The 26906-nt window shown below is 52.9% G+C and overlaps 2 protein-coding genes across 4 annotated transcripts; both read left to right on the top strand.

Annotated features, from left to right (window-relative positions):
* Window positions 1-7934: 7934 nt before the first annotated feature.
* NANOS2 (nanos C2HC-type zinc finger 2) lies at window positions 7935-9657 on the top strand. Its single transcript, XM_006750597.3, has one exon. It carries the CDS (start codon window positions 7949-7951, stop codon window positions 8363-8365), a length of 417 nt encoding a protein of 138 aa, XP_006750660.1. The 5' UTR covers window positions 7935-7948; the 3' UTR covers window positions 8366-9657.
* Window positions 9658-19160: 9503 nt separating this feature from the next.
* Window positions 19161-26622, top strand: MYPOP (Myb related transcription factor, partner of profilin). 3 transcript variants are annotated; one of them, XM_081807129.1, is made up of 4 exons: window positions 19161-19228; window positions 19981-20529; window positions 22129-22245; window positions 25301-26622. In XM_081807129.1, the coding sequence occupies exons 2-4, from the start codon at window positions 20034-20036 to the stop codon at window positions 26002-26004; spliced, it is 1317 nt and encodes a 438-aa protein (XP_081663255.1). In that variant the 5' UTR covers window positions 19161-19228; window positions 19981-20033; the 3' UTR covers window positions 26005-26622. The 3 variants fall into 3 exon arrangements, with proteins under 3 accessions (XP_081663255.1, XP_081663254.1, XP_081663256.1); XM_081807128.1 differs by having other exon boundaries at window positions 22129-22248; XM_081807130.1 differs by lacking the exon at window positions 22129-22245.
* The last annotated feature ends 284 nt before the right edge of the window (window positions 26623-26906 follow it).

Raw genomic sequence — 26906 nt, 5'->3', positions numbered from 1 at the left:
TGCTCTCTGATGGTTGTAAAGATCAAAGTAATTGCTAATATTTGTTGAAACAGCTGCGGGGTGTCAGACACTGTTTGAAGCACCTATTGACTGATTAGCATGTGTTAACTCCTCACAGAGATCCTTAAGATGTTTCTCCTGTTCAAGGCACAGCCAGATTGAAGAACTTGTGACAGCGATCACAGGAAGTAAGAGAGCTGGGATTCAAACCTGTGACTCCAGACCTCATGCTATCTCTGCTTTGACTCAACAAAGGCGTGGACTGTGGGGAATTATGGAGACCCATTACATTCATTCACGCATCCCTACTGTCCAGGATGTACCAAGCCTGGGAATACTGTAGACAATATTACCCAGACACTGCCCTGTGAGGCTCATGCTCTAGGAAACTAGCTAATGCTAAACTAGATGATCAACAGGGTAATGAGAGAGTAAGGAAATAAACGAGGGCGAGACAGAGGACCTGGGGGTGAGAGGGTGAGCTGCCGAGAGCATGGCCAGGGAAGGCTGATTTGGGCTCGGGCCAAGATTTGGACGGAGCTAAGGAGCTGGATTTACAAAAAAAAAAAAAAAAAAAAAAAAGGCGAGGGGAGGAAGAATGGTTCAGGGAAGGGGAAAACAGCAAGTACAAAAGCTCCGTGGCACATCTGAGGGTCAAAAAGGAGGCTTGGATGGCAGGAGAGAGATAGGAGATGAGGTCAGAGAGATCACAGTGGAGGCCATGGGCGCCAGAGGGGAGTGTGGACATGGCATTTAGGGACCTGTAGGCCATGGCTAAGTTTTGGGACTATATTCTGAGGTTCACAGAGAATGAGAGGTTTGAAGCAGGAGCAACACGATTTGATTTGCATTTTAGAAACCTTATTCTGCTGCTACGTGATATTCAACATCCAACGGCTTCCCTCCCCTTCTTTGCCCACACCTGCCCAAGCCACCATCACCCCTCCCGCAGACTGAACTGGGATCCTGGCTTCTACCCTCAACTCCCATAGTCTTTTCCCTCACCCAGCAGCCAGACAGACCCCTTAGATCTTGAATCTAATCATGTCCCTTCTCTGCTCAGAAAACCCACCCTCCACGGCTCCCACCTCACTCAAGAGCACAAGCCAAATTTCTTACAGTAGCCCACAGGGTCCTGCATCGTCTCTCACCTCCCCCTGCTCCCCTTCTCAATCTACCCAACCATGATGTTCCTTGAATACTTAAGTCATGCTCTGACCTCAGGGCCTTTGCACGGGCTGTTCCCTCTGCCTGAGACGCTCTTTCCCCACGTGTCTATAAGACTCCCTCGCTTACTTCCTCCAAGAGACCTTCCCTGACCACTCTCTATCTCCCTACCCCCCTTATTTTTTTCTCTATAGTACATAGCCTTACCCAATATATTATCTATCATTTGTTTGTCTTATTCGTTATCTTTATAAAGTTCCAGCTCCATGAAGGCAGGCATTTCTGTAAGTTTTGCTTATTTCTGTATCTTTAGCACCTAGAACAGTGCCAGACACACATTGCGTAATCAATAAATATTTGTTGAATGAATGAGCAAATACTCTCCCCATCTTTCTATGCCAACCACCAGACTACGTATCCTATTATTCTTATTTTCTGTCTCTTGTTTCCAGCTTCCTCTGCTGGAGCCTCTCTCCTGCAATCGCCCTGAATGTGAGGGTGTCCTTCTTCTCTCTCCGCAGACCTGCCTTTGAAATCCAGGTTCACTGGACATCGATGAGAGATGTTGCCCCTCTGAGCCTCAGTTTTCTGCTCTGTAAAATGGGGATATTAGAAGACTACTTGTCAGAGCTGTTGGGTGGCTTCCATGAGCTCCAACTGGCCAGTACTTGATAGAGATCGTGAGGACAATGGCCGTGACTTCCTTGGTCCTGGGGGAGTCTCTCACCTCCCCGTCTTTCTTTCTCTCTCTTTTTTTTTAAAGATTTTATTTATTTATTTGAGACAGAGAGAGAGAGCATGAGCAGGGGGAGGGACAGGGGAAGAGGGGCAGGGGAAAGGGGCAAGCAGACTCCCTGCTGAGTGAGGAGCCAGTGCGGAGCTCCCTGTGGGGGCTCGACTCCAGGCTCAATGCCAGGACCCCAAGATCATGAGGGTTAGATGCTTAACCGCTTAACCCACTGAGCCACCCAGGTGCCCCCTCCCCTCCCCATCTTGGTGTCTACACAAGCATGCCCCTCGGTCCCTCTAGGAATCCTGACCGCCTCTCTATCTGTGTCTCCCCCACTTTCTCTGGGACCCCTGCTCCTGACTCACCCTTGTCCCGCCCCGCCCCTCTCAGGACTTCCAGGCACCAGGCTGAGAGGGAAACTCACGAGTAAACAGGCAGCCTTGGAGTCTGGAGACAAGACGGCCATGGTGGGGGTGGGGGATGTGAGGGAGTAAACACCGTGGCTGATGAATTTCTCATCAGTATCATCTCTGCCTTTCCCTCAGTACACAGCCCCAGCCGCTCCAGGGAAGAAAGTTTGTCTGAGGAGGGATGTCCTGCAGTTACTGATCCAGTAAAATACCACAAGGAGGGGGAGGAAGGGTAGCCATGGCCCTAATAACAGAGTCCTCGAAAAAAGGGAGTGCGGGTGGGGGGTGGGGGTGGGGCGCGGGATAAGTAATAAAGGAAAAAAGAAAAACAGAGTTGCAAGCAACAGAATCTGAGTCTCCAGACAGTAGGTGCCATTATTAAGGGGAGTCATGGAACCTCTAAACCCCCATTTGTCCGTAGTCACCCTCACGCTTGCAGCCGATGCGACAGCTGCCACGACCAGCACTCGGTCCCCGCGTCCCTGTCCACACGCAAGGACTCACACCTGCTGAGCGAAAGGTCCTGACTGTGACTTTGTGGAGCGCACTTAGCCCAGAGACCCCCATACTCGTTCTGGTCCCTCCCTCCAGGAGCTTTGTTCTTCCACACGGTAGATTCCGGTCTCTTCTGCCTTCAAGAAGGTCCATCCTTGGCGAGTAGGTCTCATGTGTTCTACCAGTGAAAATCTATGTGGCTCAGCTACCCCCATCTTTCCCAGTTTCCCACCTCATCCTACAGTCCCTACACCAGGCAAATCCCACCCTGCTCCCCTGCTTTTTTGGGGGAGGGGAGTAGAGAGAGAGAGAGAATCTTAGGCAGGCTCCACACCCAGCACAGAGCCCTACACGGGATTTGATCCCACGACCCTGAGATCGTGATCTGAGCCAAAATCAACAGTCAGACACTTAACTGACTGAGCCAGTGGGGCGCCCCAGCCCTGCTCTCTGCTAACCACTTTTGCAGACTTTCACAGGAATGGGAGGATGTCCTGAGTTCAGCTCCAGCCTACCCGCACTGTCCGTATAACCTTGGACAAGCCCCTCCACCCCTCTGAGCCTCCCATTGGTCATCTGTAACATGGGGCTCTTAATACACCCTGCTTTACAGGGTCTGGGTAGAGCATGATGCTGACCCAAAGGAGATGCTTAGTAAATAAGGGCCCTTAAAATTATCGCCTTAACTGTGTCTTAATTATCCTAGCTAATATTTAATAAACACATCCAATGAACCAGGCTCTGTGCTCTGGGGCAGGTACTGACGTCATTCCCTCTTGACAGATGGGAAACTGAGGCTAGGAGAAGTTAAGTAATAAGCCCACTCAGCAAGCAGGTGGTAGAGCCGGGCTAGAACCCGGGGCTGATTACTGAGCATTTATCCATGATGCTGTCCACCAACTAACCTGGGGTGTTTTGTGCTCAAGTCACCCCACTGTCTGACCCAAGGACCCCAACACTCTAGAACAGAGAGGTCTGACTCACTTCGGGGAGGTGAACCAGCAGCTCACTATATAACCGGGGTTGTACTTTATGTGCACATCAATCCAGGGACCTTGGCCGGGAACCGTAGCTTGAACTGAGTTCTTGAGTCCTTCCTATCCAGAGGCCTGTTTCAACATCTGCAAAATAAGAAAGTGGGGCAAGCTAGACCAGGTGGTCTGGAAGACTCTATGGAAAGCTCGGATGCATTCATTTATTCAGTCATTGTGCTGACAAGTATTTATTGAGGACAGTGGTTAAAGGCAAAGACTTTGGACTCTGGCACACCCAGGTTGGAATCCCAGCTCTGCTGCTTGTCAGCTGTGTGACCATAGACAAGTCACCTAACCTCTCTGAGCATCTGTTGCCACCTTTGCAAATCATGACTAATAATAGCACTTGACTGAAGAAAGGGATGAGGGTTAAGTGACTTGAGATGTGTACAGGGCCTTGTGGGGACAGCCTCAGCCCTGGCCTCAGGGGCCCACAGTCCGGAGGGAGAGACAGACCCATCCCCAGTCAGTGGTAACTCAGAGTGGGCAGGACTGGGATGTGGTCACCTAGAGAAGTTGACCCAGGGGTTCAGCCTGAAGGTCAAGAGGACTTCCTGGAGGAGGAGACATTAGAACTGAACAGTGACAGCCATCGTAAGCACTCAAGATACAGGAGTCACCAATGTGCAAACTTATAATTGGTCTGTGGATATTTAGAGTAAGGAAATAGAATGTGGTCTGGAGGGCGCCTGGGTGGCTCAGTTGGTTAGGCGACTGCCTTCGGCTCAGGTCGTGGTCCCGGAGTCCTGGGATCGAGTCCCACATCGGGCTCCGGGCTCGTCGGGGAGCCTGCTTCTCCCTCTGACCCTCTCTCCTCTCATGCTGTTTCTCTCTCTCTCTCTCTCTCAAATAAATAGATAAATAAAATCTTTAAAAAAAAAAAATGTGGTCTGGAGAGTCAGATCACCTCCATCCATTCATTCATCTTTTTTTTTTTTAAGATTTTTTTTTTTTTTAAGGAATCTCTGCACCCAACATGGGGCTTGAACTCACAACCCCAAGATTAAGAGTCACGTGCCCCACCGACTAAGCCAGCCAGGTGCCCCCATTCTTTCATCTTGTTAATATCTCCTGCTCTGCTCAATGCCCAGCCCTGAGCTGGGCAACGCTGGGGACACATCAGCACCTGAGACAGCCCTGGCCTGACCTCCCAGGGCTCATGGGTTCGATATCTGAGGACAGATATGTCCTCAGATATCGAACAAGTCGTTATCCAAATCATTACTTCAAAAGGAAATTACAGAAAGCTGGGAAATCATACGGCAAGAAAACCTTTCCTGTGACATTCATGAATTCCTCCCTTTGTTGCCTCCCAACCATGAGCCCATCCACAGAAAAAATACATTAACTCAATAAGCATTTATTAAGCTCTTTCTGAAAGCATAACGTGGTGTTTACCATTGGGGATTTTTAACAGACTTTGTTCAGACTTTGCTTCCTGACCAAACTGAGACAACGTGAGCTGATGGGGACAGCTCCACTGCCCCTATCCAGTCAACAGCAACCAGAGGAGTGTCCTGAAACATAATTCTCTTATGTCCTTCCCCTGCTTATAGCCTTCAGTGGCTCCCTATTCCTCGGAAGGCAAAGACCAATGGACTGACTTTGGCCTATATCACTGGTTCTTACTCTGTAAGACCCAACACTTGCTTTATCTAACATTTTGAAATGCTTCTTTAATATTCTGAAATTAGGGGCACCTGGGTGGCTCAGTTGGGTAAGCGTCTGCCTTGGGCTCAGGTCATGATCTCGGGGTCCTGGGATTGAACCCTGAGACGGGCTCCCTGCTCAGCGGGGAGTCTGCTTCTCCCTCTCCCTCTGTGATCACTCTCTCTCTCTCTGTCTCTCTGACAAATAAATAAATAAAATCTTAAAAAAATAAAAATAGGGGTGCCTGGATGGCTCAGTCGTTAAGCGTCTGCCTTCGGCTCAGGTCATGATCCCAGGGTCCTGGGATCGAGCCCCGCATCGGGCTCCCTGCTCAGCGGGAAGCCTGCTTCCTCCTCTCCCACTCTCCCTGCTTGTGTTTCCTCTCTCGCTGTATCTCTCTCTGCCAAATAAATAAATAAATAAAATAACAATAAAATAATAATATTCTGAAATTAAACTCATAGGTAATATAGCCCACCAACGCACAGGTTGTATTTTCAAAAATTAATATCCTGTCCTAACTGAGCTACAAAGGGGAAATAAAAGACAGCCATTTATAATAAAATAATAATCCGTTTTCATGTACGGATGCTCAGAAAAGGCCAATCTAAAACACATCTCCTTCGGCAGATACTAGCATCTCTGTGTAGACTCCCACGAGTGAGACAGGGACAAACTGTGTTGTTTGGACAGTTGCCACAATCAGCATCGCCTGGGGTGGTGGGGCTTCTAGAAATAATGAACAGCTCTGAATAACAATGTACACAGTGGTTGCATCCCAGGAAAAGTAGTGTATCCGAAAATACCATGAGAGCACTAGTGTTTATGTGCAACAGCGCGGTTCTAGACGCAGATCATCACAAATGCATTTTTTTACATATATGGGTGTCCAGTGGGGACACTGGATGGTTAAATAGGGCCCAAGACAGATCTTGGTCATGTGGATTGTTGAGATATCCGGCATCCCTGGTTCCCTGCCCACTAAATCCAGTCACACTGCCGATCACCGTGACAAACCCAATGGGCCCCAGCCATTGCCAAAACAGCCCCTTAAAGCAATCCACGGTCTGGGATCTTGGGATCCTCGCTCTGTTCCGTCCACCCCAATCGCTTTGCTGTCCCCAAACTTCAGACCTCCATATCTTGTTTCCCTCTTTCTGGAAGATTCTTCTTTGTGGTCTCAGCTTCTAGGCCACTTCCCCGCAGCCCAGTCTCCCTTGGAGCACCCTGTCTGTATGCAATCGGGTGTTTTTGGTCTATTGTTTTCTCATTTGCTGGCTGTTCCCCCAGTGGGCTGGTAGCTCGTGAAACAGGCACCAGATTCGGCATGGTCACTGCCGAGTTTCCAGTATCCCGTGGAGTGGTCAAGGGGACAGATGGAGGTTAGTGGAGGAAGAATTGCTGGAGGGGGTGTGGGCAGGAAGCAAGACTTTTCTTGGCCCCCAAGGTCAGGTAGGATGTGGGACAATGCACAGGGCCACGGTGGGGCATTCTAAGAGAGACTGTGCCAAGCCACAGTCCTCTGCTGCCTCTAAGATCAATTCCCAGTATTTCTAGAGTCAGACTGGGAGTGAATTCCAACTGTGCCTTTTCCCTGTTGAGCAACCTAAAGTACACTCCTTAACCTCTCTGAGCCTCATATCCTTCTTTATAAAATGCAAGTGATAATGCCCACTTCCCTGAGTAGTTATGAGGCTCAAATCATGTGGATCTCATAGATCTCACAGATCTCATTTCTAGAACATAGATCTCATTTATACAACATTGAACACCATAGTGTGCACTCAAAAAATATTTGTTGAACATATGGCTCCCAGTTCAGGACCTGGGTTAGAGTCCCAGCTCCGGCACTTGCATGCTCTGTGACTCCAGGCCAGGGAGTATCCCTCTCTGAGCTTCAGGTAACTCGTCTATCATGTGCGGCTCATAACTGTGTTTCCCACATAGACGTTGTGAGAATGAGATCAGATCGCGCAGATAACTACTGTGCGGCACAGCGTCTGGCTGGTGGTAAGGACCTGTTATTATTATCAGGAATGGTTCTGGAGTATCTGGAGGCCCCTAGCCTTGGAGTAAGGGAGGATGGGGGCGAGGGGGCATTTGAACACATGGATCTTAATGGAATGGGTAGGGAAACTGAGGTCCAGGGAGAGGAAGGGCCTTTCCAGAAGTCGCGGGGCGCCCTGGAGGCTGAGCAAGGACCAGAGACAAGGGGAAGGGCCTCCTTCCCCATCTCCGTGGGGGATTACGGTCCGACGGGGATCGTGGGCAGGGAGTGGGCCCTTTAAATCCTAAGCTCCACCTTTGCTTAGAAGGGTGTTTGGGGGAGTATAAGAGGGGGGTGCAGTTCCTCTCTGCTCCAGAAAAGCACCTGTTGCTCCTGACCACCCGCCCCCGAAGCCCTGGCCTGCCTCTAGTCGTCCCCCGCCCCCGCCCCCGCCCCCCACCTCTGCCTGGGAGCCATGCAGCTGCCGCCCTTTGACATGTGGAAGGACTACTTCAACCTGAACCAGGTGGTGTTGGCCCTGATCCAGAGCGGGGGGCAAAGGCCAGAGGCCCAGGGGAATGGGGAGGGGGAGCCTGGGCCCCAGCTGGGGCAGGAGCAGGGTCTGGGAGGGCCGGGGGCCAGCACAGGCCTGGCCACCCTGTGCAATTTCTGCAAGCACAACGGGGAATCGCGCCACGTCTACTCCTCACACCAGCTGAAGACCTCAGAGGGCGTGGTGGTGTGTCCCATCCTGCGGCACTATGTGTGTCCCCTGTGCGGGGCCACCGGGGGCCAAGCCCACACGCTCAAGTACTGCCCGCTCAACGGCGGCCAGCAGTCTCTCTACCGGCGCGGCGGGCGCAACTCGGCCGGCCGCAAGGTCAAGCGCTGAGGAGCGCGAGATGCCCGCCCCGCGCCCCCCAACCCTCCTGGTTCGGTCCCTGCCAAGTCCCCGGACCCTCCCCCTGACTCACCCAGCCTTTGGGAGCCTCTGGCTCCCAGAGCTACTCCCTGCTGGATCCTGAAACAATGCAGGCTACTGGGGAGCCAGGCCAGCTCTGCCCCCGCCCCCGGGACCTCTCAGGCCTTGGGGTTCTGAACTGAGGGTGTCTGTGGATTCTGGATGCGGCAGGACCGCTGCCCTTGGACCGCACGGCCTTGTGGCTCCTTCTGGGCCCCCAGTTCATGGATCTTTCGTCTTTCTGGGGCTGCTGGTGACATGAGCCCTGCCCCCTTGACTTCTCAGCTCCATGGTTCCATTCCTTCTGGAATTCTTGGACCGTTGGACCTACAGGACCCAGCGTGCTCTCCCAGGCCCGCCCTTAGAATCTGGAGAGAGTGAACAAGACTGGCTTGGACACTCTAGCCCAAGAACTTCCAAGATGGGATTCTGACTTGAGACCAGCCTTGTCCACCTTCTTCAGTCACCTGTAGACCCACGGTTTCATCACAAACCTCCCTGGACTGTTCCTTCCCTGCCCCAGCAGCCCATTCCATCAGGAGCTGGGGATGGGAGGAGACACGCTGCAGGGGGAGGGGGGCACCTGGTCTTCCAAGGCTTATCTGGGAGTGGAGAGCCTTGGGGTGCTTGCCACACCCTTCAGCTCCCCTCATCGACCTTCTTGTTGATTCTGTTTCACTGCACTCCCGCCCCCAACCTGCAAATCACCGATGGGCGTTTCCCCCTGCAGGAGGGCAGCTCTCCACTGACTCCCACCCACCTTTCAAATCCTCCTGGTTTGCTAAAGGTCTTTGGTTTTTTTTCCCTCCCATTTTTTTTTTTTTTTCATCCTCCAACACTTAATCAACGAAGCTCCAACAAGAAAAGGGGTTTTAGTGCCCAGATGGGAAAGGCAACTGCCTAGATTTTCTTTTAGGGGCAACGAAAAGAAAGAGCTCCCTTCAGATTTTAAGTTGCTCAGTTTGGGGCTCAGGGCTGGGGCCCTGGTGTTCAGCTCTGGTGAATAAAGAGCATTTCTGGTTGTCTTTGAAATCACTCTGGTTCTGTCTTCTCCCCTGGAGGCTGGGGGAAGGAACCACGTTTGTCCCAATGCGGGGGAAACAGGAGACAGAACAAGAATGGGTCTGGGTTCCTCTCACGATGTGCCCCCACCACGTCCTCCAACACAGGTCACCTAGGGACTGGTCCCCATGTCCCAGCCTCCACCTTAACCCCAGATTCCTTTTCCATGTCCTTCTTGGGGCTCTGTCCAGGGGTCCCCCTCCCAGCCCGCTAGACCACAGATCTGCCAGGACCAACTTGATGGTAGTTCTTAAACTTTGGGCTCCCAGACCCGCTTTGGAGAGGCAACGGAAAATATGGTCCCTGGCCCCTTGGAAATGCACACATGCACAAATCATATCAGGGTTTCTTTCATTCCACCAGGCCACAAATACTTATTGATCACTTACTTTGTGCCAGGCCTTTCAAGGCACTGGTGGGTTGGGCTCCTGCCCTCACGGAGCTGACTTTCTCATGGGGCAGGGGGGGCATTGACCATCAATCAGCAAATATATAGTAACATGACAGGTGGGTGAGAAGTGCTCTGCAGGAAAAGCAGATATGGTAAAGGGGTGCAGAAAGAAAGGAGAGACTGTTTTCTACGGGGCAGTCAGGGCAGGCCTTTCTGTGGAGGTGACATGTGAGCAAAATCCAAACGAAATGAGGCAAGCAGAGACTATCTGGAGGAACAGCATTCCGGGCAGAGGGGACGGCAGATTCAAAGGCCCCTGCGGTGGTGGGAGGCCGGCTGAGTAATTAAGAGTGAAGATCAGAGAGTCACGTGGGGAGGGCAGTCGAGAATCTTGCAGACCCTGGTGAGAACTTGACCTTTATGGTGCATCTCCAGACTGCGAATTGCACCGTGGGCCCCTACGTGTATACGCTAGTCACACAGGGAACCAAAGAGCCCAGTTCAGGACCTCACAAAACACAGCTTTTCCAAAAACACAGCTCTGTGCACAACAGAGACCCCCAAGTTAAGTCAAACGATAGATAAAAAGAGGACCCCCCAACCCCAGAGCTGTGGTGGGCCCCGGGCAGCAGGGTGAGCCCCAGAGGAAGAGGGAGCTGCATCGGGCAGGAAGGTGATGACCTTTCAAATGGGGCGATGGAGGAGAGCTTCATAGTTTAATAAAGGGACCGTGTCTGACAAAGCGTGGGCAGCAGGTATGGAAAGGGACAAGGGGTCTTGTGCGCCGTACTTGGGGGCATTACAACGGGGTGCACTTTATTTTTTTTTAAGGTTTTATTTTATTTGTTTGACATTGAGAGAGAGAGAGTGAGTGAGTGCACAAGCAGGGGGAGCAGCAGAGGGAGAGGGAGAAGCAGGTTCCCCACCGAGCAGGGACCCCGACGCGGGGCTCGATCCCAGGACCCTGGGATCATGACCTGAGCCGAAGGCAGATGCTTAACCGACTGAGCCACCCAGGCGCCCCCGGGGTGCACTTTAGACCCGGAGTAGTGAGGGAGGGGAAGATGCTGAGGTGGGTCTGGAGTGTGGAGGATGGGAGGCTCCTGGGGACATCCACAAGCACTTCACAGGGTGACGCATCCTGGAAGCTTCTAGACACCTGCGATGGGGCTCAGAGGAGAGGGCTGGAGACAAGTAGTTAGTGGTTGTCAAGTTGGCGGGGTTTGTTTTTTTAACGAGTTAAGTCATTTATTCAACTGGTAATTAAGTGGCAGGGTAGCTGACAGAAGGTGAGGACACTAAAGAAGCCAAGGGAGCAATGGACCCTGAGCTCCATCTCCTCCAACACCTCACACCTGCAGAGCTCCGTGCACCTGTTCCAATGGCTCCCTGACGTCAGGCTTCCCATGACCTCCACACCAGGCTGAGACCCAACTCCCCACTCTGCCCAGACTCTCCACGAGTCACAGCGTCCTGGCTGCCTCCCCTGGATGCCCAGGGGAAGGGAGACGTCTGGGTGACATGCGGGTGTCTTGTGCAGGTTCCGATTGGGGGAATGGGGTCAGTTAGGACATGGTGAGCATAAGGCCCTCAATGGGTGCTATGAGTTGAATTTTGTCCCCCTCCAAAAAAGAAGGTATGTTGAAGTCCTAACCCCCAGTACTTCAGAATGTGACCTTCTTTGGACATAGGGTCATCGGAGTTGTAATCAGTTAAGATGAGGTCATACTAGAGTAGGGGGTGCTCTTAATCCAACATGACTGGTGTCCTTATAAGAAGAGGAAAGCGGGTGCCTGGGTGGCTCAGTCGGTTAAGCGGCTCAGGTCATGATCCCGGGGTCCTGGGGTAGAGCCCAGAGTCGTGGGGCTCCCTGCTCAGTGGGGAGTCTGCTTCTCCCTCTGCCTCTGCCCCTCCCACCGCTCATGTGCTCTCTCTCTCTCTCTCTCAAATAAATAAATAAATAAAATCTTCAAAAAAAAAAAAGGCCCAGGGCAGCCAGAGGCTGCAGGAGGCAAGGAAGGATCCTCCCCTAGAGCCTTCAGAGGGAGTACGATACTGCCAACAGCTTGGTTTCAGGATTTCTAGCCTCCAGAAATGGGGGAGTATATTTGTGTTGTTTTAAGCCACTTTGTGGTATTGTTACAGCTGCCCTTGGAAACTGAGGCATCCTTGAGAAACTAATACACGGGGCACTCAGGGGAGGCATCCAGAATGCTCTTCACACCAGGGGGAGTCTGGGTTGAGAGGGGAGCTGGTCTAAATCAGCTCATGAGAAGGCTGGAGACAGCGAGCCGGGGGCAGAAGTGAGGCGTCTGGAGCTCTGCAGGTGTGGGTAAGTTGAGGCAGGATGCAAGCAGGCTGGCATCCTCCAGCACCTCCCCCGTCCCCCCTGAACACAGAGACAAGGCAGCTAGGCAGATGGACAGCTCACAAGGCAGCCTCCTGGGCTCAGAGCAAGGAGACAAGGGGCAGGGTAGGCTGGAAGGGCAACCAGAAACGTCTGCTCAGGGGCTTTGTGCGGTCACTTTGCCCCTTCTCGAGCAGGACAGAGGAGGAGACTGAGGCTGTACTCCATGCAGAGGAGCGAACACTTGGAAGTGACCTCCAGATCCACTTTGGGCTTAGGAGGTGCAGTTCTGCACCCACTTAGCGCTGGGGAAGGAAAATCAGATCCACTAAAGATTGACCTAGAACCCCACAGAGTTCCCATTGAGCCCTGAGGCATGCGAGCCTAAGGTCCAATCCCTGAACCTCAGGTTCCCACTGTGCGCATGGGTGCCTACCATTTTGTGGGGCTTGGAAAATGAATTCGTGCACCCACGGAGGTCTAGGTGTCCTGGTGAAGCGTGCGCAGAAGTTAAAGCTAATTTCCACTGTTGACCAGAATTGGGGCCATTCTGGAGGATTTCTTTTCTTTTCTTTTTTTTTTTTTTTTAAGGTTTTATTTATTTATTTGTCAGAGAGAGAGAGCACAAGCAGGGGGAGCTGCAGAGGGAGAGGCAGACTCCCCACTGAGCAAGGAGCTTGATGCAGGACTCGATTCCAGGACCCTGGGATCATGACCTGAGCCAAAAGGCAGATGCTTAACCGACTGAGCCACCCAGATGTCCCCATTCTGGAGGATTTCCTATGAAGGAGAAGAAAAGGTAACTCCATTAACCTTTTTTTAACTTTAATCTGTATTGAGCATGCTGAGAGATCACTTTTTAGGTTTCTCTTCCTGTTCCTTTATGTGTCTTTCAGTCTGTCCCTTTGGTCTCCTCCCTCCCTTCTTCTCCTTATCTTTCCTTTCTTCCTTCTCCCCTCTGCCTCCCACCCTTCCTTCCCTCTCCTCCGTCAGTCACCAGATTCCACTCTCATCACTTACCACTGTCAATGAAATACCTGCTCAAATGTCTCATTACATCCAAAACAGAAATCCTGTCCGCTCTACCCTCAGAATACACCCAGAATCTAACCATCTCCCCCAGCCCACTACTACCTACCTGATCCCCACCACAACTTCTCACCAGGACTGAGGCAGTCACCTCCTCGCTGGTGTCCCTGCTTCTGCTCTTGACCTCCTAGAGCGTACTTCAAACCCCAAAAGTGATCCCGTTAAAACACAAGGCCGCTCGTGCTCCTCCTCAGCTCAGAGCCCTCCCATGGTCCCTGTCTCACTAAGTAAAAGCCCAAGTCCTGGCCTCTCTCTCTGACCTCTTCTCCCACCCGCTCTTTCCTAGCTGTTCCTTGAATGCTCCAGGAACATTCCTGCCTCAGGGCCTTTGCACTTACCCTTCCCCCTCCTTGGATTGTCCTTGCCCCAGATAGCCACAAGGCTTCCTTCCTTGCCTCCTACAGTCCTTTGCTTATATGTCACCTTCTCTGTGAGGCCCTTCCCATCCTCACACTCTTGATCTTTCTTACCCTGTTCTCCTTCTCTTTCCTCCTTAACACCTCCCACCATCTAGCATGCTTTACTGCTTATTAATTGATTAGGTCTGTGGTTATGGTGGTCAGTTCGATGTGTCAGCTTGGCAAAGCTACAGTCCCCAGCTATTGAAACACTAATCCTGGTATTGCCACGAAGGTATTTTGTGGATGCGATTAAAGTCTATATTTAGTTCACTTTAAGTAAGGAAGATTATCCTGGATAATCGGGGTGGGCCTGATCCAATTAGTTGACAGGTTTAAAGAACAGAGCTGAGACTTCCTCTCCTAAATTCTGTTCCTTTCACTTTTTACTGCAAACCACAATGAGAAATTCATTTCACATCTTGATTCAACACACACACACCCAGAACAAAAGTTTCACAAAATAATAATCTTAGGAATATTAGCGGGACAATTATTACATACCAGGAGCTGCTCAGATACTTAATACATATTGACCCATCACAGTCTAACGAGGTAGATTCTGGGGTTAATCCCCCCTTTCCGGAGAGGAAAAGTAAGGCCCGGAGAGGTTAACTAACCTGTCCAACATTACATAACAAGTAAGTGGGAGAATTTGAGCCCTGATAGGCTGGCTCCGGAGTTGAGCAATTGCCACTATCCTGAGATGTGTCTCAAGAACCTCTGAAAATATATAAGAAACTAAAGTTCCGGGCGCCTGGGTGGCTCAGTCGTTAAGCGTCTGCCTTCGGCTCAGGTCATGATCCCAGAGTCCTGGGATCGAGTCCCACATCGGGCTCTCCCTGCTCAGCGGGAAGCCTGCTTCTCCCTCTCCCACTCCCCCTGCTTGTGTTCCTGTTCTCGCTGTCTCTCTCTGTCATATAAATAAATAAAATCTTTAAATAAATAAATAAATAAATAAAATCTTTAAAAAAGAAACTAAAGTTCCTCAAAGCAACATGTACCTTACTCCATACAGCACAGTCTGATTTTTTTCCGATTCTGCTTTATTTTGTTTCTTTAATGCTTGTTACAACCCATTAAGTATTTTTCAGGACCCACAGTTTGGAAAACAAGCCTTAGAAAGGCTTCCCTGATCTACTCCCATCCCAGGGCCCTTGCTCTCTGACCTCCTATACCCACAACTGCAGAGCTCCACACGCCTAACCTCTGCCCATGGCTCCCTGTCTCCAGCCTTCCCATGAGCTCCAGACCTGATTTAGATCCAACTCCCCCCAACCCACTCTTCTCTGGGGCCACCAGCATCCTGGATGCCTCCTTTAGATGCCCAGCATATGAGTTTTCCCCGGGGTTGTCATAACCAAGTACTACAAACCAGTGATTTAAAACACAAAGGTACTCTCCCAGTTCTGGAGGCTAGAAATCCAAAATCAAGGTGTTGGCCGTATTGTACTCCCTCTGAAGGCTCTAGGGGAGGATCCTTCCTTGCCTCTTGCAGCCTCTGGCTGCCCTGGGCCTTCCTTGGCTTGTGGCAGGATCACTCCAATCTCTGTCAGTCTTCCTTCTTTTTTTTTTTTAAAGATTTTATTTATTTAACAGAGAGAGACATAGCGAGAGCAGGAACACAAGCAGGGGGAGTGGGAGAGGGAGAAGCAGGCTTCCCGCAGAGCGGGAAGCCCGATGTGGGACTCGATCCCAGGACCCTGGGATCATGACCCGAGCCGAAGGCAGACGCTCAACGACTGAGCCACCCAGGCGCCCTGTCAGTCTTCCTTCTATGTACCTCTTTCCTCCTCTTATAAGGACAACAGTCATGTTGGATTAAGAGCGCCCCCTACTCCAGTATGACCTCATCTTATATGATCTACATCTCCAATGACCCTATGTCCAAAAAAAGTCACATTCTGAAGTATTAGGGGTTAGGACTTCAGCATATCTCTTTTGGGGGAAAACTTCAACCCATAATACTCATTGACCACCTTATACTCACCATGTCCTGACTCCATACCTCCAACTAGAACCTGGACCAGAATATTTGCTGTCACCCTGTTAGGGCTCCCCTCCCCTCCTCAGACTGACAGTCACATGCCCTGTACATACTACCTCTCAAATGTCTTCCAATTCATTTCTACCCCTCCCACCATCCCTGCCTAGTCTCCTCCATCCCTCTTCCTCTCCCCCTCCTGCCCCTACCCCAGATTTTTCCTTTGAGTCTAGCCAATAATCTTTCCTCTTCCCATCTACTCTCTATTCAACAGCGGGGGTGGGGGGGTGTCTTTCTAAAGCACAACTCAGACCCTGTCCTTCCTTTCTCAGAACTCACTGCCTATAGGATTGCATTCAGTAAGGCCTGGCATGGGCTGCCCGTGACCACTGGACCCTGACCGCTCATGGGGCACATGGTGGGACCTCATATAAACCTAGCCCCGGTGAAAGTCACCTTGTTACCCACTGTGCACCTGCATACACTGAGAGTAATGTGATCAGAGAAAAACCCAACTCACTTCAATTTCAAAGCCAATGACCTTGAATGATTGGGTCTATTTGTCTACTGGCCTGGCCACTCATTCACTATCTCAGTGCTTTCTCCTGTGTCTTCCCTAACCTCAGGATCTCTCTCTCACCTCAGACCCTGCTTCCTATTCGCCTGAGACAACCTAAGGAACAGAAGAGAACATTCATTCACATGTTCCTGACATCACATCTTGCCTCCTGCCTGCCTCCGTGTCCTCCCCCTCCCACTGTTTTCTGTGTCTGAACAGCTCTTGCCCCTTAGATCACCCTCCACTCCTGCCCTCGGTCCCACTCACCATGCCTATTCGAGGACATTGCTCCAGACACTCTCCCATCCCTCATCTGCACCATCAATCTCCCCTCTTCTGAATCATCCTGAATTGGCGCACAACATACTATTACAACTCCTATCTTAAATAAACCTCTCAAGACCCCAAGCCCTCTTCCAGATATACCCCTTTGACCATATACACTGACTTTCTCCAAACCCTCTCAATCATCAATCAATCAATCAACCCTCTCTTTTTTTTTAAAGATTTTATTTATCTGAGAGAGAGAGAGAGAGCACGAGCAGGGAGAGGGGCAGAGGGAGAGGAAGAAGCAGACACCCCAATGAGCAGGGAGCCCGACAGACAGATGTGGGGCTCCTTGATTCCAGGAGCCCAGGATCATGACCTGAGCAGAAGGCAGATGCTTAACCGACTGAGCCACCCAGGTGCCCCAATGAACCCTCTCTTGAACCCATCCAATCAGACTACTGCCCCCACCACATCACCCAAATTGCCCTCTTCAAGATTACTAATGACTTCCATACTGCTGGTCCCAGGGGTCAGTTCTCAGGTTCACTGGACTTGGCCTCTAGGTAGCACTTGGCTTCCTTGATTCTTCCTTTGTCCTTGATTTGCACCCTTCACTTGGCCTCCAGGACAGCAGACAGCCCTGGTTCTCCTCTCATTTCACTGAATGCACCTGCTCAACCTCCTTTGCTGATGCCAGCAGTCTATTCTGGAGTGCCCCAGCCTCAGGCCATGGACTTTTATCTATAGTTGCTCCCTCTCTAACCTCTCCTATTCCTAAGGATTTATATGTCATTTAATCACTGACAACTCCTAAAGTTATATCTCAAACCTGAACCTCTCCCCTGAAGTCCACTCTCAAATATCCAACTGTCTATCTGACATTGGCACTTGGTGGAGTAAAGGGCATCTCAAGTTTGGGCAAACTTGAACTCTTGATCCTCTTGCAGCCCTGTCCTTCTTGCTTCTGGTAGCTCCAAGTTTCCTGCTGCTTAAGGACAAAGACATTGGAGTCATCCTCGTCTCCTTTCTTTCTTGCAGTTCCTGTACCCCATTACGCTTCACTTCACCTCCACAGCTACCACCCTGGCTGGAACCACCACCACCCCTCTCCTGAACCACCTCTCTCCTCAACTCACTGGGCACCCAGCTTCCACTCTCGCTTCCTAAACGCAGTTCCCCAGAGAAATCCTACGAAAACCGAAGTTGTCAGATCATGCCCTTCCTCTGCTCAGGGGCCTCCTGTGACTCCCACTCAGTGTAAGGGCCGGCGTCCTGACAGGGATCCAGGAGATCTGTGCCATTTATCTCCCTGCCCTCCCCTCCCCATTGGCCCCCTCCGCAGTCCTGGAACACAGGAAGCACTTGCTCTCTCACCTCCTTCACGTGTCTACTCAAATGTCACCTTCTCAGGGAGGTCTCCCCTAGCCACCTTATTTTAAAATTATAGACACACAAACGAGCACCATGTTCCCCAACCCCATTTCCTACTTCCATTTTTCCATAGTACTCAACACTTCCTCACTTAGGTATCTTATTTTGCATATTGTCTGTTACTCCCAACTAAAATATGAGCTCCGTGAAGGTATAGATTTTTGTCTTTTGTATTCACTGCACTTGGAACCAAGTAGGTGCTTAATAACTATTTGTTGACTAGATGAATGAAGCACCGTTTGTTGAATGACCTTGAGGATTCCTGCAGGATGCAAAACAAATTTCTCAGCCCGACTTAACTCCATCATCCTTTCTTCCAGCTCACCCAACCCGTGTTCTAGATTCATTCCTGCCTCCGCGCATTTGCTTAAAGTCATACCTGCACCAGGATCACCCTCCCCACTCGACAAACTCTCCCTCTAAATTCTCCCTCCCCGCGCCATGACGTCAGCGTGTGGACAGGGGGCCCCCCTAGGCACGGTTGGAAGGTTGACGGGTTGCCATGGTTACTGCACCCGCCTGAGGTGGAATATCCCCAGGGTGCCCCGCCCCAGTGGGTAATAGTTGGTTGGCGGATCCAGAGCAGCCCCGCGCTGGGGCAGATCAGAGCGGGCGGCAATCGTGTTTCCGTACGCCCCCACCTCACCCACACAGTTGTCATGGAAACGGAGCGCTTCCCTCCAGCGCCGTCTCCCTCCCCTCTCTCCTAGAAAATGAGACCCAAGCAGAGTAAGAACGCTGGGTTAGGCGGGAAGACTGTCAGAAAGGCAAGGACGCCGCTCGTTCTCAGCGATCTCTCCATCATTTCTCCCACCTCCTCCAAGGATTGCTACGCCTGCGCCGGGACGGAGCCCCGGGTACCAAAGCTGGGGGTGGGGGGAGAGAGCGAGCGAGAGAGAGAGAGAGAGAGCGAGAGAGCGAGAGCGAGCCAGGGGCGCGCATGCGTGAACAGAGTTTTCCGCGTACGCTGCTGAGACATCAAGAAGCTAAGGGACCTAACGCAGCGCTAATGTTGCGCCTGCGCAGCTAAGCCCCGCTCAAGGAGGCCCGTGGAAGGTAATTCTGCGCTTGCGCCGTGGGAGGGGCGTGAAACTCTAGCGGTAAGGGCGTTGGGGGGCTGACTGGCGCTAGGTGCGCCTGCGCCATGGCTCTTGGGGCGGCCGGGGGCGGGGCCCAGAGGGGGAAGAGAGAGGAGGGGGGAGGGAAGAGGCCGCAGAAGCCCGAGCCTTGACCGACGGGCAGGCGGGGGCTGCGGCGGCGCCGGTGAGTGACCCGCGGCCCGACTCGGTCCCCACCCTTCACGACCCTCACTCTTCCTGGAGTCCCCCATCGCCTCCGTTGTCCCCTCTTACTCCCGGACCCCATTACGCCCAGAGCTCCTCTTAATTCCTGGCAATCCCCAGAGCCCCCACAATCCCCGCAGACCCTAATCCCTCGTATTTTATAGTCCCAGCTCCTCCACTGTCCTCGAAGCCCCCAACTCACCGTTATTCCCGGGCATCCCTTCTGAGGACCCCTTCTCATACCGTTCTTACAGACGTCTTATTGCCCCGGCACCCCCAGGGCGCTCCTCTGCTCCAGATCCCCCCTTCTTGCTGCATCTCTCCTTCAGCATCTCCTTACCCCCATCACCCCCATGCTTCTTCGACCCCCGAGACACCCCCATTCTCCCTCCATTTCGCATTCTCCTATGCCCCCATTCTCCTCTAACTCCTGCAGACACCCCCTCTTCTTTCGCTTTTCCTCATTTCCCTCCACCCCTCCAGACCCTCCCCCAATTTCCATCAACTCCTCGCCGTGGCACTTTGCGCTGCGCGAGGCACAAGAGGAGCGCTCAGCCGGTGTCAGCTATTATTAGGCACTCTGAATGTCCCGCGTGGCCCGTCGCCCCCAGCCACTCTCCGCTCCAGCCCGTGGCCCCGGGGACATAGGAGGCGGTGTCGGGGCGGCCGGGGTGGGGCGGGCGGCGCGCGGACGCCGAGCCCCCGCCAGCGCTGTGCGCCCTGTGCCCGCAGCGCCGGCGCCCCCCCATGCGCCAGGCGGCCGGACGGCGGCGTCGGGGGGCGCCATGGCCTCGGCGGCGGGCGAAGCGGAAGAGACCACCCGGCTGCGCAAGCCGCGCTTCTCGTTCGAGGAGAACCAGATCTTGATCCGTGAGGTGCGCGCCCACTACCCGCAGCTCTACGGCGCGCAGAGCCGTCGGGTGAGCGTGGCAGAGCGGCGGCGTGTGTGGGACGGCATCGCCGCCAAGATCAACGGCATCACCAGCTGGAAGCGCACCGGCCAAGAGGTGCAGAAGCGCTGGAATGACTTCAAGCGCCGCACCAAGGAGAAGCTGGCCCGCGTGCCGCACTCCACGCAGGGCGCCGGGCCTGCCGCCGAGGACGCCTTCACCGCGGAGGAGGAGACCATTTTTGCCATCCTGGGGCCGGGCGTGGCGGGGCCAGGAGCTGGTGCAGGGGCCGAGCCTCCCTCCGGGGCGGCTTCCTCACAGCCGCCGGCCCCGAGTGCCGGCACCCAACGCTACGTGTTGTCCGAGGACCGCAGGGAGGACCGACGGGCAGGTGAGTTCCTTCAGCATCACCTTAGCCAGAGCGGACGGTCACCAAGTCAGCGGTGTGCTCGGCACTGTTCCGAGCCCTTTCCGTGGCTCATCACATCCTCACTTACAACCCGGTGAGGTGGGTGCTGTAATTACGCCCATTTTAAATCTGGGGAAACTGAGGCTCAGAAAGGTGAAATGACTTGCCCAAAGTCCCACAGCTCATGACTGCCGGAGTCATGAACGGAACCCAGACCTAGGAGGCCTGGCTCCAGAGTCCACACCTGGGATAATCAGCACACACGGGATTTCATTAAACGCAATGTAAGGTAGTGAGAATGGTGGCAGAGTGTGTGGGCTCCCGTCGCAAGTCTGCCACTCAGCGGTGTCATTCTGGGTAAGTTACTGCGGGTCAGTTTCCGCCTCTGTAAAATGGGGATGAAAAACACAGTCCCCACCTCAAAAGCTTGCTGCGAAGATTAAATGAGTTAATATGTGTGAATTGCTTAGTACAGCACCTCCTGAACGGTCAGTTAGCTCTTGATAGGATTACCAACGCTGGGAGGTATGAACTGTTTTACCGTTTCATAAGTCAGAGACTCACAGAGGTCTGGTAACTTTCCCAAGGTCATGCCATGAGTAGGGCAAGTGTGGAGAGCAGAGTACAAAGACTTAGCCTTGACTCTGGATTATTCTTTCTTCTACAGCTATTTCCTGAGCAGCTGCCCTGTGCTGGGCAGTGTTGGGGACACAGTGGTGACTGAGACATCCCCAGCCTTGCCCTCCTGGGGCTGAGCTGTGGGAGTGCGGAGGGGGCACCTGACCCAGGCTGGGAGGTCAAGGAAGGCTTCCTGGAGGAGGAAACATCAGAGACACAGAGTGAGGAGCTGAGGAAGTGTTCCTGGTAGAAGGAACAGCATGTACAGTGACTTTGACACAAGAAGGTTTAGCCAGTTTAGGAACTGAGAAGTTTTCAAGTTAGGAGAAGGGGAAAGTAAAAAGACTGAAGAAAGGAAATGTTTTGAGATGAAGTCAGGGAGGTCAGCAAAGGCCAGACCATGCAGTGCCTTTTAGGCTGAGGTGAGGAATTTTATCTGAAGTGCTATAAGGAGTCACTGAAGGGTTTTGAGGAAGGGAAGAACGTGGAAGTGATCAAACAAGTTCAGGGTCATGTGATTCAGAGAGGTTTATTCACTTACCCAAGGTCACACAGCAAGTAAGTAGTAGAATTGGGACTCAATTACAGGTTGTGTCCAACTCACAGTGCATGCACTTAACCACTGGGCTAGATTGCCTGGCAATAACAGCAACAATTAATATTGACTGAGAGTTAATGGGTATGCCAGAATTAGATCACACACAGTGTGTTAAGTGAAGGTCGTTACTTTGGACTTTATCTTCAGGGCACTGGGGAGGCCTGAAAGCATCTTCGGCAGGAGAGAGAGACACACAATCGCTTGGGACCCTTGTTCTCCATATGAATCTCAAACCTCATTGTTTCTATCCGTGAAATGGCCACGTTGAACCAGAGCAGAGATGGCAAACTTATTTTTTCAAGAGTTGTACAACTATTTTATTCATTCATTCATTCAACAAATATTTATTGAGCACCTCTTCCAAGGCAGGCACAGTGGTAGATGCTGGAAATACTATGGAGAAAAAGACAATGGAGCTGGCATTCCAGTTATTGGAGACAGACCACAAACAAGGAGCCCCAAAACAGATCATATACCAGGAGGTGGTAAGAACTAAGAAGAAAAACAGAGCACGTTAGGAGCATAGTGAGTGATGGAAGGGGGCCGCTTATAGGTAGGATAGTCAGGGAGATCATCTCTGAGAAGGTGGAATCCGAGCAGAGACCTGAATAGAGAAAGTGAGCCAAGTGGATGTCTGGGAGAATAGCACTTCACAGCTAGAGGAAGCCACACATGCAAAGGCCCTGGGGCAGGAATGTGTTTAAAGCATCCTTGATTGGAACCTCACATGGAGATTCCCCACTGTGTAAACTCATAAAAGAGGAACTGTTCTGATTGTAGGACTGGAACAGGGTTTGGGGCAGCCTGAGGCGTCTCTGTTGACACTAGAGGGAGACCTAAGGATAATTTCTCTCTGACCTAATATTTGAAAAAAAAAAACAAAAAAACATACACACAACAGTAATGGCATTGAAGATTTACTGGCCTTAACCCTGTGCCTAGGGTGATTCAGTTAATCCCTGTGATGGCCCTCAGGGAGATCTTCTGTTATTGGGTCACTTGGTCCTTTGCTCACACACACACCTATTTACGGGTGGGGAAATTGAGGCCCAAAGGTTGCAGATAAATGATTTTAAATCGTGTCGTGGCCCTTCCATGACCCCGGTGGGCATGACGGCTGGGCCACTTTCTGTTGTTCAGTAGGCTAGAAAAGCGGTATTTCAGAGTGGCGGGAGCAGTCCCCACACCCCTTATGAGGGAAGGGAGACTCACCGCCCTTGGGCCCAGAGCCCTGTCCAAGGACTGGTTAAAAGCATGGGTTCTGGAGACTGCCTGGGGTTCAAATCCCTCCTCTCCCATTCACCAGCACTGTGACATCTCTCTGGGCCTCAGGTCTCCTCATCTGTAAAATGGGTGAATAATGACAGCACCTACCCCCAGAGAATGGCTGAGAGGACGCATTGAAAGAACATAGCAGGAAAGTTTAGCTGCTTCGCCCCAGGGCCAGGCCAGGAGAGAGCCGAACAAGTGTTAGCTCTGGTTATCACCTCTCTTGCCGCCTCCCCTGCCTTCCCCTGCCCGGCTGGCCCCCCAGCATTTACGGCTGGAGGTAGCTGGCTGTTGCTGTGACAGGAGAGCAGGGAGATCAGATTTGGCCTCAGAGTAGGAGGCAGGCTTCCCCGAGGAAGGAGTCTCTGAGCTGGCCAAGGGGCCGTGCAAGGGGGAATATTCCTGGTGGAGGGAACTGCATGTACGCTGGCCCTGAGCCAAGGAAGAGGGACAGAAAGGGATAAGAGCTGAGGCCTTGCAGCCTTCGGGAGGGGCTGGCCTGTGTTCCCCTGTGGGTGCTGGGGAGCCATGGGAGGGTTGTGGCAAGGACCTGGGGCCCGGGGCCCTGACCAGGGCTGACTCCCTGGAAGCCACAGTTCTTTTTTCATTAAAGAAAAAATTTTGTGCTGGACATTGTTCTAGGCGCTGGGTAAACAGCGGTGAACAAAACAAAGCCCTGCCTGATGGAGCTGACATCAGGAGGAGGAGACAGACAATAAACACAGAGCGACCCCATGCCGGGTGGAGATAAGTGATATAAAAGAAATCAGGTAGGGTTAGGAGAGAGAAAAGGACAGAGACGGGAGCTACTGTAGACAGCAGGTCATGGAAGGTCTTCCCATGGAGGCCACATTTGAGCAGAGGAGCTGAGGGAGGGAGCCAGGCAGGTGTCTGGGGAAAGAGCTTTCCAGGCCGAGGAACCGCAAGTGCAAAGGCCCTGTGGCAGGGGCAGACCTGTTGTGTTTGTGGACCAACAAGGCCACTGTGGCTGGAGCCTCCTGAATGAGAGAGATACAAAGGGGAGGGGGTGCAGATGAGGTCAGGGAGGCAATGGAACAAAGTATGCAGAGCCTTGGGGGCCCCAAGGGCTTTGCTTTTACTCTGAGAGCGGAGAGCCCCAGGCAGCTTTTGAGCAGAAAAAGACCACATCTGACTTGTGTTTTTTACACACCTTGATTGAGCTACAATTCCCATACCGTACAGCCACCCGTTAAAGAGGGACAATGCAGGAGCTATTAGTATATTCAAGGAGTTGTACAACCATCCCTACCATCAATTTTAGAACATTTTCATTGCTCAGAAAAGAAACCCCTCCCGCACCTCTTAGCCGCCACCCCCAGCTCTGGCCAGCCCCAGGCGACCGCTCATCTACTCTCTGTCTCCTCTAGATTTGCCTATTTTGGACATGTCATATAAATGGATCAGAGGCTAGGTGGTCCTCTGCGGGGGGCAGAATTGACATGTTATTTTGGAGGGACCGCCACAGTCCAAGTGGGAGATGCCGGTGGTGGGGCTAGGAGGGGCTGTGGAGGTGGACAGGACAAACAGGTTGGATGTTGGAAATAGTTGGAAAGGCAGAGCCAGTGACATTTGCACATGGACGGTGTCTTGGGGGAGAAAAGGAGTGAAAGTTTTTGGCCTGCATGGCGGGAATCAGCCAAGACTGGGATGGCTGAGGGAGGGGCGGAAGGGGGTGGGGGAGGACCAGGAGCTCAGCTCTGGGCCAGAGTGTGAGCCATTGCTAGATGATGGAGTGGGTATGCCAACAACACAGCTGGAGGAGAGGTTTCAGGCTGGGCCCAGAAACCTGCGAGTCTGTTTGCACACTCTGTTCAAGTTCAGGAGCGTGAATGAAATCTCAGGTGAAAGGGGCCGGGGAAGCGCAGCAGGCTTGGGGTTGAACGGGGTACAGACCACAGCTGAGACAGAACTCCTACCACCTGATAGGACAGAGCCCAGCAATGCAGCCTGAGAGGTGTGTGGTGGGGGGGAGTGTCCAGAGAGTTCAGAGCCTTCTAGAATGTTGGTCCTGCCTGGCTCAGCAGGGGACCTCCAGGACCCCGTTTCCACTAAGGCCCCCATCGGCCCTCAGGTGGTTGGTTGTTAAATAAATATATTGACTCTCCCTGCTGTGTTCTCCTCCAGGGCATGATCTGATTCGGGTTTTGAAAAGATGGCTCTGGGGCCAGGGTCGGTGGGAAGCGGAAAGGGGAAATCAAGACAGCATTGGGGGTCGCTGTCACCTTACCTACATCTCTCTCTCCACAGATACACCAGCCCACAGCAAGGGGGGCTCCAGCAGCCCCGAGCAGTGGGCCCGGCCCTCCTGCAGTCCCCAGGAAGGGGGCTGCCCGCCACCCAAGGAGCGTGAGTCCCCGCCCCCTCCAGCCCTGCAGACGGTCCAGCTGCCCCGCCTGGCCTTGTCTCCACCGCCCCCAGCCCCTCCGCCGCAGCCACCACCCCAGCCGCCTCAGCAGGTGCATGTGGCACCCTCGTCCCCCAGCACACCACCTCCTCCGCTGCCACCACCCACGCCCTCGGCCTCAGACCCCTCCCTGGACTTCCTGCGGGCTCAGCAGGAGACTGCCAACGCCATCCGGGAGCTGGCTGGTACCCTGCAGCAGGGACTGGCCAAACTGAGTGAGGCCCTCAGCGCCCTACTGCCCCTTCTGCCCGGAACGGCCGTCGACAGGCTGCCCCCGCCTCTGCCCCCGCCCCCGCCCCCGCCCCCCAGACCCCTCCTGCCCCCGCCAACCCCCAAAGCCGAGATCACCCCAGAGCCGGTGTCCGTGGTAGCTGCTGTGGTGGACAGAGCGGTGGTCGCAGCCAGGGGGGTGATCATCGCCCCGAGGAGTGAGGAGGGGACCCCCCGGCCACCCCCAGCCCCGCTTCCTCCCCACGACTCACCCCCACACAAGAGGAGGAAAGGCTTCCCTACGCGGAAGAGGCGGGGGCGATGGAAATCTCCGTGAAATCTGCTCTTGGGTTTGAGCTCGTCTCTCCGCTCCTTCTGCCTGCACCTCCTCCCCCCAGCTTAGTCCAGTGGAGGAGGGCAATGCACCTTCCCCATCTCAGCTGCCCCCTGGCTCCCCTGCTGAAGGGGCACCAGCACCCCACTCCCTACACTAGTTAGTGCCTGATTTTCAGGGGACCTCGTTGATGGGTGCCCCGGCCCTTTCTCCAGTACAGCGCTGTCTGCCTGGCTGCTTCCCTGAACCCTAACTTCTAAGCCATCGATTTTACCTTATTTATTATCGCCCTTTGTGGGTTGCAGAGGTTGGAACCCCTCGGGTCTGCACATACCCCCTTCCCTAACAACTCCTGGTCTTGACTTGAAGAGAATTGACCCGCAGGGGCCTCCTCGCTTCCCCGATCCAGACTTTGGAGGGGGTGGGAGGCTCGAGACAAATCAGAATATGGATGACAAAGGATACAGCAGTCTCTACCCTAGGGAGAGGGGGGTGGAGTTCTCGCTGGGGAGGTACAGGTTGGGTCCTCTGCCTCCCATTGCTGTCTCTGACCTCCAGAGCTCAACCCCCTCGTTTCTCCCCAGTGGTGACAAGATATGAATAAACTTATTTTTAATACGATTACTTTGGGCTCTGAGACAGGCCTGGGGTTTCAGCACTTACACCTGCCCCCACCCCTCCATGGACAGGTGGCATTCCCTTGAAGTTGGAGGCTGGCCGTTTTCCAGCCCCCCCCCCCCGCCCTTTTTTCCTTCCTTTCCTTAAAGTCATCAAATCCTGTGTTCAAATCTTATTCCTACTTACCCATCCTTCAGATACCAGCCTAAGTGTCATCTCCTCCAGGAGAACTTTCTGGATTTCCTCCTCCAGGCTAGGATGGGCCTGATTAGATTTTTTTCTAGTGT

The sequence above is a fragment of the Leptonychotes weddellii genome, chromosome 16, assembly GCF_054177405.1.
Source record: "Leptonychotes weddellii isolate Sample4059 chromosome 16, ASM5417740v2, whole genome shotgun sequence".
NCBI classification, from domain to species: Eukaryota; Metazoa; Chordata; class Mammalia; order Carnivora; family Phocidae; genus Leptonychotes; species Leptonychotes weddellii.
Note: the sequence above shows the minus strand (reverse complement) of the source record. Positions and strands in the feature narration are given on the sequence as shown.